At 36.9% G+C, this 18,534-nt stretch overlaps 1 protein-coding gene across 4 annotated transcripts in view; it reads left to right on the plus strand.

The window, feature by feature from the left end:
• LOC139981040 (uncharacterized) overlaps positions 1–18,534 on the plus strand; it is a 34,344-nt gene that overhangs the window by 3,582 nt on the left and 12,228 nt on the right. For 3 of the 4 annotated variants that reach the window (XM_071993156.1, XM_071993176.1, XM_071993186.1), the window contains exons 2-4: positions 10,598–10,717; positions 11,418–11,526; positions 17,678–17,828. In XM_071993156.1, coding sequence (XP_071849257.1) covers positions 11,451–11,526; positions 17,678–17,828 — 227 coding nt within the window. In that variant the 5' untranslated portion in view covers positions 10,598–10,717; positions 11,418–11,450. Of the gene's footprint in view, positions 1–7,258; positions 7,503–10,597; positions 10,718–11,417; positions 11,527–17,677; positions 17,829–18,534 lie in introns of those variants that run through there. The other variant, XM_071993166.1, reaches the window with a different exon arrangement.

Raw genomic sequence — 18,534 nt, forward strand, 5'->3', positions numbered from 1 at the left:
GGGGGGGGAGAATCAAGAGCTTTGGAGCCATAAGGGCCCCTCGGCGGAGCCTTACAACGGCACGGTGAACACATTACATTGAGTTCACACGTGAATGGTTCAATATAATCAAGTGGATGTGGGAACGGAAGTTTCATGCGCAATTTAGTGCGTTTATGTTGAGAAATGTCATGTCTACGGTCTATACAACAAAACATGCCATTAAGTTATAACATACCAACCTGCTCCTTATATGTTTCTTTTTTTTCTGGTTTTATCTTTTTCTCCCCAATCTACTTGTATGATATTTTCTAAAGTTGAAGAGGTAAATAATGGGGGCTCATGCACACTGTAGATTCGATTAAACTATCCTCACTCAAAAAGGGGACCCCATTGAAAAGAATCCTGACCCTCAGCGAATAGTTACTCAATGCTTCCTCTTACGAGGCCCATCCAAGCATTGGCCCTGGGAGACACCCAAGTTAATCGTTACGCCGCTGCGTCAAGAATTTCTCTATATGCACATTATTTTGGCCCCTGGTAATGGTACATAGGACGTGTATATTCGGGTCATACATTTATATTCGGGTCATACCTTGCACACAACCCCGCTATATACAGTCGGTGAGGCACTTCAAAATATTTGTTTCTCTCCGTCAGTTTATAGGAGAGTGGGAAGGCATGCTCGGAAGGGGAGGGGGTGGGGTGGGTGGTTGCCAAACTCTGGGCATCCGTAGTTTGCGTTGTGTTGATTCTTTTGTGTCATTCTGACCAAATCAAGCGGTGCTTTTAAAGGGACACGAACGTAACCACCAAATTTTGCTTATATGTCTGACTATGTTGATCCGTTTAGGAGATGTGCTGCTTTAAATGTTGTATCTGGAAAGCTGTTATTTTGTAACAAAGTGATCTAAGAAAAGAAAAAACAAAAACAAAACGTAAAAACAAAAATTCAGCTCACTTCGCTCAATGATGTCCATCTTTAGACTTAGTCAAGTCGTTAAACTTGTATGTGAAGAAACATTAAATCTCTATGATATATCCCAAATGGAATCAGAATTTTCACATCTGTTTTAGTGAGTTGGTCACAGCGACGTAGCCAGGAATTTGAAAGGGGGGAGCATTTTTTGCGACTGATATGGATTTTCAAAATTGTAGGCACGACTATCTGAGCGGAGCGCCACCATCGGTTGGCGCGGAGCGTACAAGAAAATTTTTGGTTTTACAAAGCCCCCAGATGGCCGGAAACGGCCCTTCCCGAGTGTTCATTCTGGTTCCATGGCCTCTTGCTAACTTGAGACACCTCATTCAATATCACCTTTAAACCAAAAAAAAAACAAACGAGTTAAAATAGTACGTAATTCAATACTACATAATGTTCGGTATTTAAAATTAGCAAAGTACATGTACAGAGTAGTCTTACTTTTCAACTGCTGATACTTGTAGATACATATATAGATAGGCCAGAAATGTCTTTGATACAACTATAGCCAGTAATTGTCTTTGTTACAACTGTAAATGTTTAAGTTAGCCTAATATAAGAGAAGGCGAGAGCTATCCGACGATTGCCATCTGATGCAAATTTCTCAACTGTTTTCTCAAGGCTGAAATATTATCTGCGTAAACGGGTTCTTAACTAGATGTTAAAAAAACTGACAAGATCGGATTCTAGACTTTTTCGGCGGGTAGAGTGTTGAATGAAACGGCACGCGATAGAAATGACAGCCTAAATTAGAAGACTAGGTCACCTAATTTAGCCATATTCTTGCTACGTTCATTTCAATAGTTATTCCTGTCTGGACTCTTAAACTCGTCCAGCAAGCTTATGGATTTGAAATATGGGTGTTTTTAAAAAAGATAACTTGGCCAAAAAAAGTGTAGGCCCGGGCCTACAGTGCTACATACTGGCTACGCCCCTGATCACGGATATCATATTATCAGCAGATTTTGTTTCCTGTTTGAATTCTTTTACATGCTCTTTTACATAATATATCAGAAACACAAACATAGTGCTCTTTTACAATTTTTCCAGTAGGATGATTCTTGTTTATTGTCCAATGTCTGGACTTTAATACATTTGACTAACGTAACTGATGGACAATATAAACTTTCATATTTTGTAATATAGCCAGATAGGCAGTGGCCTAAAAACAAATATCGTTATCGTTAGCAGTGTAATAATTATTTAAAGGAAGTGCGTATCACGTACGATTGCTATAGCTTAGCTTCATAACATGCTATTCGTGCACAACTTAGGACGAATCATAGAAAGGATGAAAACGAACGTTGTTGACGTTGTTGCGCATACGGTTCGTGACATTCCATAGAGTGCGGTTAGGTAGGCAATATGTATTTTATTACGCAGTGGCCAACTGTAGGCTTGTAATAGGCTATAGGCTAAATTTAGCTAATTGCATCTGCCAAACTAAGTTAGTAGTTGAATCAGTAGGCGTGAATGTTACTACGATTATAACCGAGTTAACGGAGCTGACGAGTATTCAATATCAAAAGATCACTGACAAAATACCATGCTAAAAAAACAACAAAAATCGACACTGAAAGGGGGGAGCGGTCGCTCCCCCTGCTCCCCCCCCCCCTGGCTACGTCCCTGGTTGGTCATGACAAGTATCTCTACCACATAGACAAATAATGATGATTGAGTTTGTCTCCCATAAACCACATATATAAATATATCCCTATACATCCAAGATATGATGTGAAACGTGGACATTTCGACATAGCATGCACATGCACATAACGAAATAACAGATGGAAATTTCGACATAAAGCGTCATATGAGCCTCACAGTTGGCATTATATTCATTAATATTCTTTGATGCTTAAATTGTATATATATAATTGCGCATGTACCCCAGACAGTACCAATTCCCTCCCCGACAAACCGGGCGAGTATATATGATTCTACCTACAACCTTGGTGGATCATCGCCCTGACGATAATTTATAAGTTCCCGACAACTATTACCCCCTCCCCCTCCCCCTTGAACGACACAAACATGTTCTAGAAGCTGCACCAATACAATCCTTTCGCTCCCTCCCTTCGCCCAACATCCCGCCATATAGCGTAGCCCCTGATTGGACGGTTCACCACTCTCTTATTGTGATCAACCAATTGATTGTAAAATCATATAATAAGTAAACAGCTTATTTGGATCAGAGGGGTATCCAAAATTTGTGACGTGAACATAATATTACACAGACATGACGAGATGGAGAAGGGAGGGGGAGGGGGAGCGGGTGACAGCCAAGCGGTCCTCGAAAAATGTGTATCAGCCAGGGGAATTTTGGAGGGTCTGGCAAAATATGTTTTTTTTTTTTACGGATATATGGAGATGTACAAAGGGGACCCGGTGACATAGTTGTCCCGCCTCTGGTTGCATAGGTTGGTTAAAATTACGAAAAGTTCCGCAGCCCCTTGCAACACAAAATAAAGCATTATGCACGTGAATGATAACACACATGTGTTTATACTTATTTCCATCTCTATATACCTGTATGTGTATCTTCACTGCCATGCATGCAAACACTGAACATTGGTATAGATTTGTATATTGGCAATTTACACCTCTCTTTTTTCAAACACAGTGGTATCTAAAGTTTCGTTGCATTGTTTGCTGATATTGTTTGATAATATACCACCATTATATTGGGTTTTGATGTACATGTGATGGGTGTAAACAAACATTTGAGTGACATACTATTACTGTTTTGTTTGTGCTTGCACGACAATATAGATACACTAACAAACTTTAAGCACCTGCTTGTATATTTATCCAACGTATGTATCTCTCGACAGGGAAATAAATTAATACAGAAACATATCTGTTATAGCCATCAACTTGTTGCGATATACAGAATTACAGCAGTAAACGTCTAAAACTAAAACTATGTTACGGTTACTTTTGGAAAACTTCAGATGGTCTATATATCTATATCTCATTGTAGGTATCATGAGGGTTGTAAAACTTGTGGTTAAGTGTTTGAAATATTCTGCCTAACAATGAAATACCTTTAATTGTTATTTTTCTAGGAAACCATATACAGGCCTATAGTTGCATTGGATGGAAATATACTGTAAACAGTAGTGCAACCATGCATGTATATTTCATTAGCTAGCTAATTTATGCCCCCCCCCTTCCCACCCCCTCCCGTCCCAATTAAATAAAGGTGATCAGATCTCCACAGGCAGACAGCTTATTACAAAGAATCCTATTGTACAGTACATAAACGTAAAGGAAAATACCCTTGAAACATTTAGATGCGGTACAACAGTTGAAAATTCTGCAACCATCACAATTTCAAATATGTCTATTTGGAATTGCGATGAGTTGGCAAATCCGAATAGTGAAAAAACTTCCAGCCTCCACCCGGATTCGAACCCGGGTCTCCCGCTTTTCTTTCTTTTTGTATTATTGTCATAGCGGACACTTGCACCGTCTAGGCTATGGACGCTGATTGGTCGAAACCGGTAAGAAAGGTCGTAATTCCACTGTAAGAATTTTCACCTTTATCGAACAATGGTAGTGCTGTCTTGGTGACATATTTTGCCGTACTCTAGAGATCAAACATGATTCTAACCAACTCGAAATCATTTGTGATTCCTGAAGCCGGATCTCGAATATGAAGAAAGTGAAGATTTGATCATCTTAGATCATATTTGTGATTGAATTTGCGACATGGAAACTTGTTTAAAGACAAATAATTCGATTCATTCATGTACTCGCTTTTCAATTTATTAAAAGGATAACTTAAGAGTTTATAAGCCAACACTTATATAGGCTATATGAAAATGGGTAAAAATGAACATTTCACTTGTCAAACGGTACACTAATTATAACACACATTAGTTGTCAGTCATGTCTCATACAGAGCTGAGCTGTTAAAGGTGTTTAATGACTTCCTTTCCCTCGAATTAGTAATATTATACTTGGAAAAGAGAAATAGAAATCATTTATGAAAACTAAAGCCGGATCTCGAAAGAGATACTTTGAAGAGACTCAAGAGACTCTGGTAAATGAAATGGCAGTAAAAGATATTCTTATAAAATATAACAGGATATTCGGTGTTGGTATATATATATATATATATATATATATATATATATATATATATATATATATATATATATATATATATGAAATCGTAATAAGTTGGAAAATCAAGAACAGTGAAAAAACTTCCAGCCTCCACCGGGACTCGAACCCGGGCCTCCCGCTTTGTACGCGGACACCCTAACCACTAGGCTTTGGACGCTGATTGTATGTCCAGAGGTTCAAAACCGGTAAGGAAGGTCGTAATTAGTAATAAGTTGGCGTTTGTAACCTGTATCGAACAATACTATAGTTCTGTTTTTGGTGACATATGTTGCCTTACTCTAGAGATCAAACATGTTGCTAACCAACTCGAATATGTTTATATAGATATATATATATATATATATATATATATATATATATATATATATATATTAGCGTATTAAAAAGTGTACGTGTTGCTCCCCTGGCTCGGTTCATTTACAGATTATAATGTGTGTGTCATGTAAACGACTATAGGCCTATAAAAATAATGTAAAAGTTAGCATTGCTTGACATGTGTCATGAGTTATTGTCAATCTCTGAAATGGCTTCGCCGTTTGAGGAAACGCTCGACGGCTTTTACGGTAAATTTACGAGAACCACTGCTGGTACAACAAAGATTGTCTAGATCTTCCGCAAAAATTAATGAGTGTGAGTGACGCCTTTGGCATTAGGTTTGCTTTGATCAGGGATATATGTCGTGAGGTTAATTATTTTATCATACATAGACTATATGTATACAACGTAGTACATATAAAGGCCTAATCCCCTATCATTTGGAATCTCATAACTAATGGTTTAAAGTAGAGGGGACACGCATGCGCTTCAACAATGTACATGTCGTCAAAGAAACGAAATCTGACTCATATGTTGGGGAAATTAAACACACTCAAGTAGTGGCCCTTACAAGTTTTCACACTCCGAGCTTCAATTGGGTCAACAGGTTATCTCAAATGGTCTCTATCTATTTTGCATGTAATTTTGTTACAATATTTTGTGCTAACAAATTTCGAGGAAAGCAAATAATAAGTATAGGCCTATTGCATTTATGTTTTGCTCCTTTGTCATGCAATTAACCATTGGAAATTAGGCCAAAGATAAATATATTACGGTATCTTAATTTTGTTCGTGTATGTACGCAGTCTTTGACTAGCATCATATAGTTATATGTAAATGTTTAATTATTTGCGGGAAATCAATCAATAAATGAAGATAATGTAAAATGAAAGTTTCCATTAGTGGGACAATGGCTGAAAAAGGATGATGCTGAAAGCGAATCGGAAATTTGAAATTATTTTCCTCCACAATAGCACAAATTAAATGATTGAGCAAATTCCACGAATGGGTGATCATAGGGCATAAGCTTATTGTTGACATGATGTAGTGCACTTTTTGTCATTGGGGGGGGGGGGGGGTCATGTTACGACTGTCAGTATATGCTGAAAACGAATCGGAAATTTTAAATAATTTTCCTGCAATGAAATGATTGAGCAAATTCCACAATAGTTGTTAAATGGATGACCATAGGGCAAAAGCTTATTGTTGATATGAATCTGGTGAAGTGCACTTTTAGTCATTTGGGGTGGGGGGGGGGGTCATATTATGACTGTCTGTATATATGCTGAAAACGAATCGGAAATTTAAAAAAATGTCCTGCACAATAGCATATGTTGATACGATGAAGTGCACTTTTAATCATTTTTGCCAGGGGGGTCATATGTTACGGCTGTCAGTATGTTCACTTTTAAAACCAACTCGAAGATAACGTCGGCTCCTTTGCCCAGGAGTACATGTTAATTAAAGAATGACTGAAGACACAAATTTAATTTAGATATCTTGTAGATAGTAAATATCACTTTTATCAGTCCATGGTTGTAGGCTAAGTTCAAAAGCATTTTAGTTTTTGCCGAGATGTGTTAGTTTTCGTGAACGCCTCCCCTGAATAACGTTCGTGACTTTTAAGAAGATAGTTCTGATCACTTATTAGAATCGTGAACGGTGCAATCATGAATTGAAGGTCAGATCCAACCTCCCTAAGCACCTACTCCTGAGTAATTACTTGCTACAAACGACATGTATCCACTTCCGTATGTAATATATATAAATATTCATAATAGTACGCACACCCCCTTACGTTAACAGTCTTTTTCTAAGAAAGCCTACCACCTTATCGCATATCGGTGTGTCATGCATGCAGCGCGGTCAAAGATATTCCACCTTGTACAGGCTACTCGATTTTCGTCTGGTCTGATCAGCTGAGATCGCAAAATCATCGACATGTACATAAATCAAAACAATAATCAGAAAGTGTCGTCTGCCATTCAGTTATCAATCCGTTGGCGCATCACAAAAACCTCACTTGAAATGTTATTGAAAGAGCGAAAGAAGACCAAAATGTGTGGATTGACAGATATACTTGCAAAACAACGTAATTCTCGTTCAGTTTTGTATTGTTTTGAGTCAATAATTTAGACATGGCCTAGTCTATGTTGTAGTTGTACCCTATTGCAGTAAAAACGTGCAGTGTTGTCTGTTGAGTGTACGTAGACTAATGTAAAATATATATTGTAGACTATAGTATAGCCGTAACTTAGTATCAAAACAGTTATGTAGGGCCGCAAGCAACAACAGCGGTTTCAATAACGCGAATCGAATAAGCAGTGAGAGACTGAATGACACCTGGAAAAGTTCTGTGGTTGACAGGAAGTTGATCCCCCCCCCCCTATTTTCATTGTGACTATTTTGTCATTACTAATGGCAATACCAGTAAAATAATTCTTTAGAAGATTTTCTGACAGGGTTACCATATTTCTTTGGTTGAAAAGTGGGATACCATGCCCTGTGGGAGGATCGAAGGTGGGAGGGGGGTAACATGTTATTAGTAGGCCTGCTAACTTACTTTAGCCCTATGATATAAATAATGTTATACCTAATGTTACAAGAGTTGCAAGGCTATGCTGGGATATAGCTACAGATACATTAACATTAATGTTGGTACCTGTATTAATCAAGTCATTCTTTGTCAATTCAAGAAACAATATTCTTTCTTCTCAAGTCCAGTTAAGTCACAAGACATTTGATGTTATTACAAGTCAAGTCATGAATCATTTGTCTGCAAAATATGTCAAGTAACTTGTCAAAGATAACAGCAAAATAGAATAGATCGATGTACAGTAGGCCTAACAAAAATCAACGGCTATGGTTCGTTGTGAAGTCATGCTTGTGCAATAAATGACATTCATCTGTGATTCCACCTGCAATGCTCTGAGGCGAGTAAAATTCTACAACAGTTATCTGGTGGATTGGACAGCAGCTGAACGTAATTATAAAGAAGGCACTAACTCACTACACAAATTATACCACACTGCATACATCATGCCCCCATAAGAACAGCCAATCAATTTAGACATTGAATTTCATGCATACAGTAAATAGTATAGCGTATAAGAAATCAGCCATTGAACCGTCAAGAAAACATATCCTGGCAAAGGTGGCAAAGGAACATGAAATAGCATAACATTAATATAGTTTTGATGCAATATATAGTCTTGTGCACCAACTCCTTTTCTCAACAACGTATTACTTTCACGACATATCAGACTCTATCAAGCTCACATTTTAACAAATTTGTATCAATGCCATGTATTTAATTCAAAATTTAATATGCTAGAATACTATATCCAAAGAAAATACTGAATAAATGCTGCACTTTGAAGTGCTCATGTATAGTGATGTGTACGACATTTGTACATTTATAGTCAGTGTATGGATAAAACAGTGATATTTTTGAACATCACAAAGACCAAATAGCAACCAATTTGGTTTGCAAATGGACAATATATGTTACTTGCAGTAACTGGACAATCGCCATTAATTGGGATGTATAGTAACCCTAACTTCTGAGAATATATTTCCTGTTGATTCTTTGCACTTTAAGAATTCATCAAAACTGAGGATAATTTGACCTTTAACTTTATGAAAAACAAAATAACAGAGATGTGTGTATCCAGTGCAGTTGGCTGATACTGTAGATAGGAAAAACTACAGAAAGTTATGTTCCTTTATCTGCAGTGGAATGAAAAAGGTATAATCGATGACAAACTAAATTGGTGGATTATTCTCAAATCACATGATGTTATTGTCCACAAAATTTGAAAATAAGATATTTTGCAATGCTTATGACAGAGTTGCAATTGGTCTGGCCAATAGCTTGTAAAGCAGACTAGGCTGTTATTACTTTGCAAATTGCCCCCACCCCCATTTTCAACCTCACACAAAGTATTTGTTCATTAGGACTTCTTATATAGACTTGTGTGTAGACTGAACATGCTTCAGAATGCAACATTTTGACGTCTAAAGTTTCAAAATTTTTGGAGTAGGACCCCAAGACCCTCTACATGGATTCAGCTTCAATGACCCAGGGCAACTCCTTAATTTGCCTCTGGCCCTCCCATTTCAGGCACCTAACTAAATCATTCAGTGGAAGTTTGGACTTCCCCCCCCCAACCCACCCACCCCACAAAACCCCACATTTGACCTGTGAACGCCACTGATATATTTTGTGTTGGAGACTTAACTGTTCAAGACCTGGAAGTATTACACTGAGACCTAAAGATCTAAGTCTGCGATATGAAGGTTCAAAATCAACACTACAGAGTCTTTTGACAGACGTTGACATCAAAACATGGTATCTGTGTCCTCAGTCTTCCCAGGAGTAGATCACAGTGGGCGGTCTGTGACGTCATAATGGCTACTGTTTTTCAGAAGCTTTATTTTTCTATCATAAACTTCTTGTTGATTTGTCCTTGATACTTGATTACATTTGGACTTTTTGTTTGGCCGTCAAGGTTCTCTGTATTGCGAATTTCATCAAAAATGCAACAGTGTCGTAGACATATTGTTTTCGCTGAAAATAAGTGAGTTGAATATTATAAAGAAAAACAAAGACATCTTCAACTGAACTGCTGTGATGACATCACTCACCCTTCTGTTGCCAGATAAATTCACAAAATACCAACAGATTTGAAAAATTTGTTTATTAACCATATAAACATGCTATAAGATTTGACCTATAGATCTACAGAAAATTTCTAGCATTTTTATTAATCAATTATCTTTTAAGCTAGCAGACTATCCTATTAATTGTATTGTACAAGAAATCAGAATCTATAGAAAGTCAAGTTTGATTTACGCAGACTCCTCGACAAATGGTTTTCAAGATCTTTGCATGATATTTCAGCGTGAAAAGTACACATCGCAGTTTCAACAGTTTGCATTCCATGTAAGGAATATTTTAACAAACTTTTATTATGATTAAGGATATAACAACAGATTAAATTCCATGTATGCCTATACTGTCCGATACAGAAAATGAGTGGTGAAGTACCTTTGATACACCCATATGAAATAGAGTGTGGTATAACCTTGAATAATGTATTGTTTCCAGCTTGTAGCATTTGATTTGTGTGCAACATGTGATTTGGCATTGTGACTTTATAACAACTTTTTCAATTAATTTCACAGTTCACCAGCCATCTTGTATTAACAGGAGTGCAATGCAGCACCTCTCGAGCATCTCATGGGTAAAGATAGAACGTGAAAAACAGTTCAAACTAGGAGTCATCTTGGAAAAATCTTAGACAGGTGAGTAGTGTTAAAAGATCCTAAACGCAGGTAAGTGTATGAACATTGTTGATTGCACACTGTAAGGTGACACATTCTGTGTCTAATGGGGATATATATATAATTAGAAAAGTATGGATTCTTGCAAAATGTTTTGGTCTTTATTATTTTTATTTCTTTTTTTTTGGTGTGGGTAATTTTCTTTAGAAAACATTGCTCCTCTTCTCCACCAACCTTTGCTGTATATCTGTTCAGAGCAGGGAGTTGTACCATAACAACTCCCTGTTCAGAGAATCATCAATTCTTTGTGAGGAGAAGGAGGGGGGGGGGAGGGGAGCAGGATTAGATCTATGGAAACCTGTTGCCAACTTGTGTCAAGCACAGTTCCAGCAGGTTAGCAACATGATCAAGAGCAGACTAGTTTATGGAATAAAGTAGATAAGCAAATCAATTTAGTAAACAATAATAAAGGACTAGAGCCAGCCAAAAGGCAGGGGACAGTCAACTGCACTGGACGGGTTGCACCAACCCTGGTAATACCACCATCCCAGGATGCTCATCTAGCCATCAAAAAGGGGGAAAGTTCCTTCCCGGTGGCTGGGCTGTTTCCCGGAATTCATATGCTATGCTGCTCTTTCTGCAAAGTCAAGCAAAGAAGAGCAATTGACTAGTGTTTTTTACCATCTTAAAATGCCTGTTCTTGCTTGTTAATTTTTTTTAGGTTTGAAAAACAGAAGTCGCAAATACCCAGACGATGGCATTGTTTTATATCACAGTTTGGAGTGTATTAGTAATTCTGATGGGGACAAGATTTCTGGAGGAAACTTCCGGTGAGTGTGACAAGATTTATACTTTACACTGAAATTCAATCTTTTGGTTGGTGAATGATTTTTTGTAAACTTTGTGCATTTTCGGGTTTTTTCCAGTTGGGTAGCTAAATGTAACAGATCAATTGGGCTTGGAGAATGGTGGCCAATGGGATAAGCTAAGCAGGTATTAGTCAGATAGCTTGTACAATAATTCCCTACTGGTCCTTCAATCACACTTCCTCCTACTTTCTTCTCCCCCACCCTTCCATCACTGTGTCCCCTTCTCTGATGGGAAACTTTAGTAATTATGCAACTGAATGTAAGCTAATATTTGTTATACTTTGACTGATATTCTAGGTCTCTGTCAAGTCCTTGAAAAAGAAACGCTGTTTTTCATTTATTTTTTAACAACTTATGAAAAACGTTTTCTAGCATGCTTAAAATATACCTATGGATATCAGGGATGTGCCCAGGATTTCCTGAGTGCCGGGTATACTGATCACCGTCCTGGGGGAGGGGTCTAAGGGGGAGTCTCCCTCCCCTTTGAGAAAAACCGATTGAGAGCTGTAAGTAATGTTTCTCGCATGTGTAACTGATGCATTATTAGTCTGTATGATTTTGGCAATGGGCTAGGCCCAATTTATGTTGAATATATTGTTAGGAATGTCGGGATTTTAGATGAAAATAGTGCTGGGTGGGATTCACAATTTTTAAGACAGTGCTGGGCGGAAATTTTTAGTGCTGGGCGGGGCCGCCCAGTGCCGCCCAGCGTGGGTACATCCCTGGATATACAGTTTTCCAAGTTTGGTTATAAAGTTTAAAATAAATTGTGTATATCCAGCAGTAATATGTGTATGTATAGTCAGTTATGTGATGTCAGAAGATAAGTTATATACAATATGTGTTTACTAAAGTGTTTTAATATCTGAACTGGTAAGTAATGGAGAGTAAGTGTGCAACCTACATCAGGAACCGCAAACCAGTAAAACTGAATTATGGTCATTGGATATAGATGCATGCCCTATGATTCTTGCAAAATCTTAATACCCAGAGCTCACTGCTTTTAATGGTGTCACTAGAATTGGGTATGTGGGCGTTTGCCTGCAGGTGTAAAATACCATTCTAATACCTTCCATCCTACAATACGGTGAGTAACTTTTCTGCATTCCTGTCCGATGATCTAGAAAGCTTGCAAAAGTCAAGCCTCAGTAGGTACAATAAATTGTTCTACATGAACCTTTTTATTCTGTTTTTTCTTGCTTAATTTTTTGTTAAGTTCCACTCCATGGACAATGATTATTATTTCAATGTATGCTCGGTCCAACTGAGTCATGCTGCGTTTGTTGCAACAAAATTCCGAAAACTACAAAAGATTGGAAAAGTTTTGATAAATTATTACATGATTATTAATACATGATCGGGTATTCTTGAGAGTAAAGTGTTCATCAGGAAGACTTGTTGCTGGAGAAGTCTGTATCGGGAAGTATATACATTATAAATGCAAATGATTAGCCATATGTCGTGCTTGGTTATATTTGCATGGTTAAATGTCTTGCTACACTCTATCGCTGGCTGCATACTGACTGCCACCCGACTCAATTCCAACCCGGTGACCTATTTATCGATAGTCGATAGTGAGGACCGGCGGTCAAAACATCTGACCTCCGTAGTCCGTACCCTGGACGCGGACTGATGAGAGACGCAAACAGTGTTCTCTGTTAACGACCAATGCTTGTTTAGGTCACAAGTAAACTTACTTTCCGATAAAAGGCTACTTTTGTTAAGACTGGGCCGTTTTTAGTCGTAAAACCGCCACACGCTGTCGACTACCGATCGGGAAAAACGTCACATGTTCAGTTTTCCCCAGTGAAGCCCACGCAACTTTTACACCGGCAAAAAAATACTTGATCAGTCATAGTCTTGAGCACAAGCACACTGCCATACCATTCCAAGATTTTCCCAGTAAGTAAGTTCAGATTGAGTCGGGTGGTGGTGAGTCGGGCAGTGTGTGGCGGACTTAATTTGCAATATACTGCTTTAAGGTAGCAGCAGCTTCAGTAGCACTACAACCAATCAAACAAAGTAAACACCCAGGGACAAGCGCTTGTCCTCATGGTCCCTAGAATGTAAATATTTGAATTTTGTTTAATTAGTACAAGAAATTGTGACCACTTCCTTCAAGAGACGTTAATTATAGCCCATCTGTTTCAGAAACGTTCCTAAGTCCCAGCAGGTTTAATAGATATCGAAAGAAGAGAAGAAGTTGAGCCTGTCACACTTTGAAAAAGTTACTCTCATAGGTAGATCGTAGATTCGGGGTTTAATTCTTGTTTGAAATTTCGGTTTTGGTTTTCAAGTGTCATATTAACTGTAATACCATATTGGTGTATTTTTGATATACGTTGAAGTATTGAGGCACAGGTCCTCTGTAAGTTGTTTTCTTCTGTAATAAAAATGCTGGTTGATATAAGGATGTTTTGTCAGAAATGTCAAAAGTGCATGTGACTTTGGTCATGACGCATTCTCAGAAGAATATATATGTCTGTGTGAGTGTAAAATTTGGCATAGTTTCATAAAGGAAATCATCATGTCACTGGACCTACTTTATTGTATTTTGTTTGTTTGTTTGGGTGGGTGGGGTGGGTAGGGTGGGTGGGTGGTGTTTGGCAGAAGCAACAGGAATGTGCACACTGAATCTAAAATACATATCAAAAAAGAATAAGGTTTTTAGTTAATATTGCATTTTGTCATTGTTTTTTTAGTAAATTGAGTCATTGATTTCCAAGTATATGGTCAATGTTGTAAAAACAAATACAACTCAGCTCTCACCCACAGCTGCAGTGGAATAATAGTTTTAGAAAGCTGGCATTTGTAAAACTTTCCAGTGGTTAAAATTTCTGCCTGAAAAGTTGTGAGTTATTCTCATTTGTTATGGTCAGTCATGTGTTTAAACAGATTTTTCTCTCTCCCAGTCTCTGCAAGAAAAACAAAGCAATAGGTTTTGCTGTTTATTGTGTAAGATGCTTGAATTGTGAGTTCTATAGATGGTTACCTTAGGGGAAATAGGAGTGTTATGCTGATGCTCGACCATTAAAACTTAAATGTCTCAAATGTTCCTCTGTTTACTCTGACCGTAAGGAATGTGCTGTGATATCTTTAACAATGACACTGAACAGTTGTGAAAGCGTCATCCTTGACACCAACTTGTGACAGCATGCATGACAATATTATGAGTAATTACTTTCATAATAAATTTCAGATTTAGATAGCTTTCTGTAAAAACAGAAGTTTAGTAATGATTTTGAATTGATATCAAGTTGCTGTATGTCAGTAATTGGATATTAATGGTTTTCATGAAAACATACAAACAACTAGAGATAGAACATATATGCCTGTACAGTATAGTAACACTGTACAGCTGTCTGTTACCTGTTAACATTCTTAAGCCTGGGTCACATCTGCGCGATTCAACACGCGATTCAACTCGAAACTAAAATCGCGCGAATCAGAAAAGTTGCTTCTGAGAAGTTGCGCGGATTAGGACATTGCTCTATTGCAAATCAACCCAAATCGACGGCGCAACTTTTATTGCGCAACAAGTTGATACCCATGTCTAACTACGCGATTCAACCTTCAATTGTATTGCGAGTTGAATCGCGTGTTGAATCGCGCAGATGTGACCCGGGCTTTACACGTCAGTTTAGAATAGCAACATATTGGTTAAATGTACAGCAAAGTATCCAAGGTACCAGTTTTACTGCAGCAACACTAAGTGCAGTACTATAACATATTAGTCCATAGTATAGTATATCCAGGGACTTATCAGTTCACTGGATATAGCAACATAATACTTTAGTTACAGCAACAACAACATATTACTGTAGTTTATGGTATCAGTTAAATGCAACAACATATTAGTGCAGTTTATGGTATCAGTCTAGTACAAACAATATATTAATGTAGTTATGGTATCAATTTAATACAACAACATTTTGCTGAAGTATATAGTACCAGACTTGTACAACAACATATTACTGTAGTTTATGGTATCAACTAAATACAACAACATATTACTGTAGTTTATGGTATCAGTCTAGTACAAACAATATATTAATAAGTTTACGTTATCAATTAATTACAACAACATATTACTGTAGTTTCAGTTCAAGAATTACTGTAGTTTAAAGTACTATCAGTCTAGTACAACAACATATTAGTGTAGTTTATGGTGTCAATTAAGAGCAAAAACCTACTACAGTTTATTTTATCAATTAAAGTACAACAACATATTCCTCTAATTTATGGTATCAGTCTAGTACAAACAATATATTACTATAATTTGTGGTATCAGTTTAATACAACAACATTGTATTTTATATATTGTATTATATATTATATAAAATAAAACTGTTGGCAAACTGCTTATCCACTAGAGGGCCTGTGTAAGAGAATGTGTAAAAGTAAGTTGGCCTGACATTTCTGTATTAGGCCTATATATTGTCAGTTTAGTGTAGAAACATAATAATGCTGATTAAAAGAAAAACAAAAGGTAAGTAAGAATGTCATGTGAGAAACAAATATTGTCATTAAATCAGAATTCACAAGAGTAGAATTGATAGGTAAACAAAAGTTGTAACACATTGTAGCACCTAGGAAGTAATACTTTATGTGACTCACTGCATTCCACTAGTACACATTGTTTTTTATAGTGTGTGTGCACCAGGATATCAAAATGGCATTCACTTTGACGAAAACAAAGCATCATTTTATGATGCCCTTGATTGGTGTTTCAGAAGAAAATGTATTTAGAGTATCTTATAACTTGACAAAAAGTGACACCTTTTTTTCTAAATTTATATTATAAACACCTGATTTGCCCATCAATCAGCCAAAAAAAAGAAAGGGGGGGGGACATTTATTGCATGTAGGACACATGACCGTGTTAAATAGTACAGTGTTCAAGTAATGCTCTGGTGCTATTGGGAGGTTGTCAAAATTCACCTGGTGATTTATGTTCATTTATATAGAGGTTGGGTTTATACCTCAAACTGGTGATATTGTTTTGCATCCAATAAATGAGCCATAATTAATCTCCCTTCCTTCCAAGTTTTTACAATCAAGTAATTTTAATAAATCTGTTAAGTTGGGTAGTCACATGATCAGTATCTGGTTGAAGAAGCAATGTACTTCACAAGTTCACAGACTATAAACTGTATTGGAATATGTAAGTTAATTAATGAAGACAATTTTTTATTACTTTAAAGCAAACCGATCTGTGTATCTTTTCCCAAATTCTGGCAATTAATTTCACCAAAATCCTATTCTGTCAAAATATTACCCCAATTTGAGGTCTCAGTGATGAAATTAAGACATAAATATTATGTTGCATGTAATGAATGCTAATTAGTGAGCATGTGAATGTTGCAATACCATTCTTAAATAAGGTAGTTTCCAATATTGTCACTAATAAGCACAAGCAGAAATGGAACTGGAAAAATAGTTGTTTGACCTACTTTTCAAAAGTTTTAGCTCAAAACTGAAAATGCTGAAGCAAGTAGTATGATAAGTGAACAAGGGATCTTTCATCCCAATATATTATGTTACATGTAAAATACACCAAATGTTCATAGACTGGATCCTATAGTTTGCAGAATGATTTTCATTTCATTTATTTATGTTCTATCACAACATAAGTATGTATAACATAGAAGGAGATAAGAGACAAAACTTGAAAGGAAGTGTACTTTAAAAATCCCTACAGGGCTTGTAACAATAGCAAGACTACAGGTAATGTGCTTTATTACAGTTGCTACCATCTTATACTTTGACCACAGAGGTCTTGTATATTATTCATGTTGTTCTTTGTCTTAGAGAGGGGTCTTGTTTGTGATGATGGTGAATGCGGGAGGGGGAGGGAGTGGGGGCTTGTAGGATTTGACTAATACTAGTGTTCTTTTGCCTTCTTGTAACTTAACCGGCAGTGAGCCTTGTCTTCTTAATGAAACAATTTGCTCCAATTAATGTTTGAATCCACTATAAATATAATTAGTGGTTTATGGCATGTCACCTGTCTAGAAGTCAATTGTGTGACTGTGTTCAAGTTAAGGTAAAGTACACCATAATTTGAATTTTTAATTTGCTAGATATTTGTCTTTTCTTTGTTTTCTCTCAGGAAGTTCAAGTCATCTTTCAAATAGCTTCAAGGCCAACATCACATGCAGATCAATACACAGAAGAAGTAAGGTTAATTGCACGTGGCCACCGGTGGAAGACTACCAAAATTGTAGTCTGTTCTTCAGATTAACTGCAATGCATCCAACTATGTGAGTTCCTTACAAGAAGAAAACAGGAGGGAGGAATAGGGAGGGAGGGGTTGATGCTGGGAATTCTTGAGTTAATAAGTAAGAAAATGTAGGATTCTATTCAACTAGACCTCTGAAAAGTGTTCACTAGTTGCTTACACTAGTAATAAGTACTGTGGCATTGTATGCTATTGATCAAGTTAGCTCTCATGATCTGAAAAGTGTTCACTTGTTGCTTACATTAGTAATTTAAGTGCAAAACCTCAAAATTGTCCCTTTTCATAAACTGGAAGTGGTCTTTTTTGGGATTGAAATTTCTCAATGTTTGTAATTACAAAGTACCTTTTTGTTATTTAAGAAGTGCCTTTTTGTTGAGATGTTGAGAATGTGGTAATTATATAACACCCTTTTGTTGAAAAATTATCAAAATTGTTATTAGAATATTCCCCTTTGGAGAAAAAAATTCAAATCTGGAACTTGTAGTATAGACTTCACATAGGAAGTATTTAAAGGAATTATCTGGTTTGCTCCATTAAAATCACCTCTTCAATGAACAAGGCCAATCATATAGCTCAGATTACTTGAGTCTTGTTAGTTTTAAATCTGCTACCAATGCTGTTTATATGGCCATGGCTTGTGTCATTTTAGTTAATCCAATTAAGAAATACAACTACAAGAGAAACTGAATGTATGATTACACACTCAAAACTTTATTTACATGACATTG

The sequence above is a fragment of the Apostichopus japonicus genome, chromosome 2, assembly GCF_037975245.1.
Source record: "Apostichopus japonicus isolate 1M-3 chromosome 2, ASM3797524v1, whole genome shotgun sequence".
Lineage (NCBI taxonomy): Eukaryota > Metazoa > Echinodermata > Holothuroidea > Aspidochirotida > Stichopodidae > Apostichopus > Apostichopus japonicus.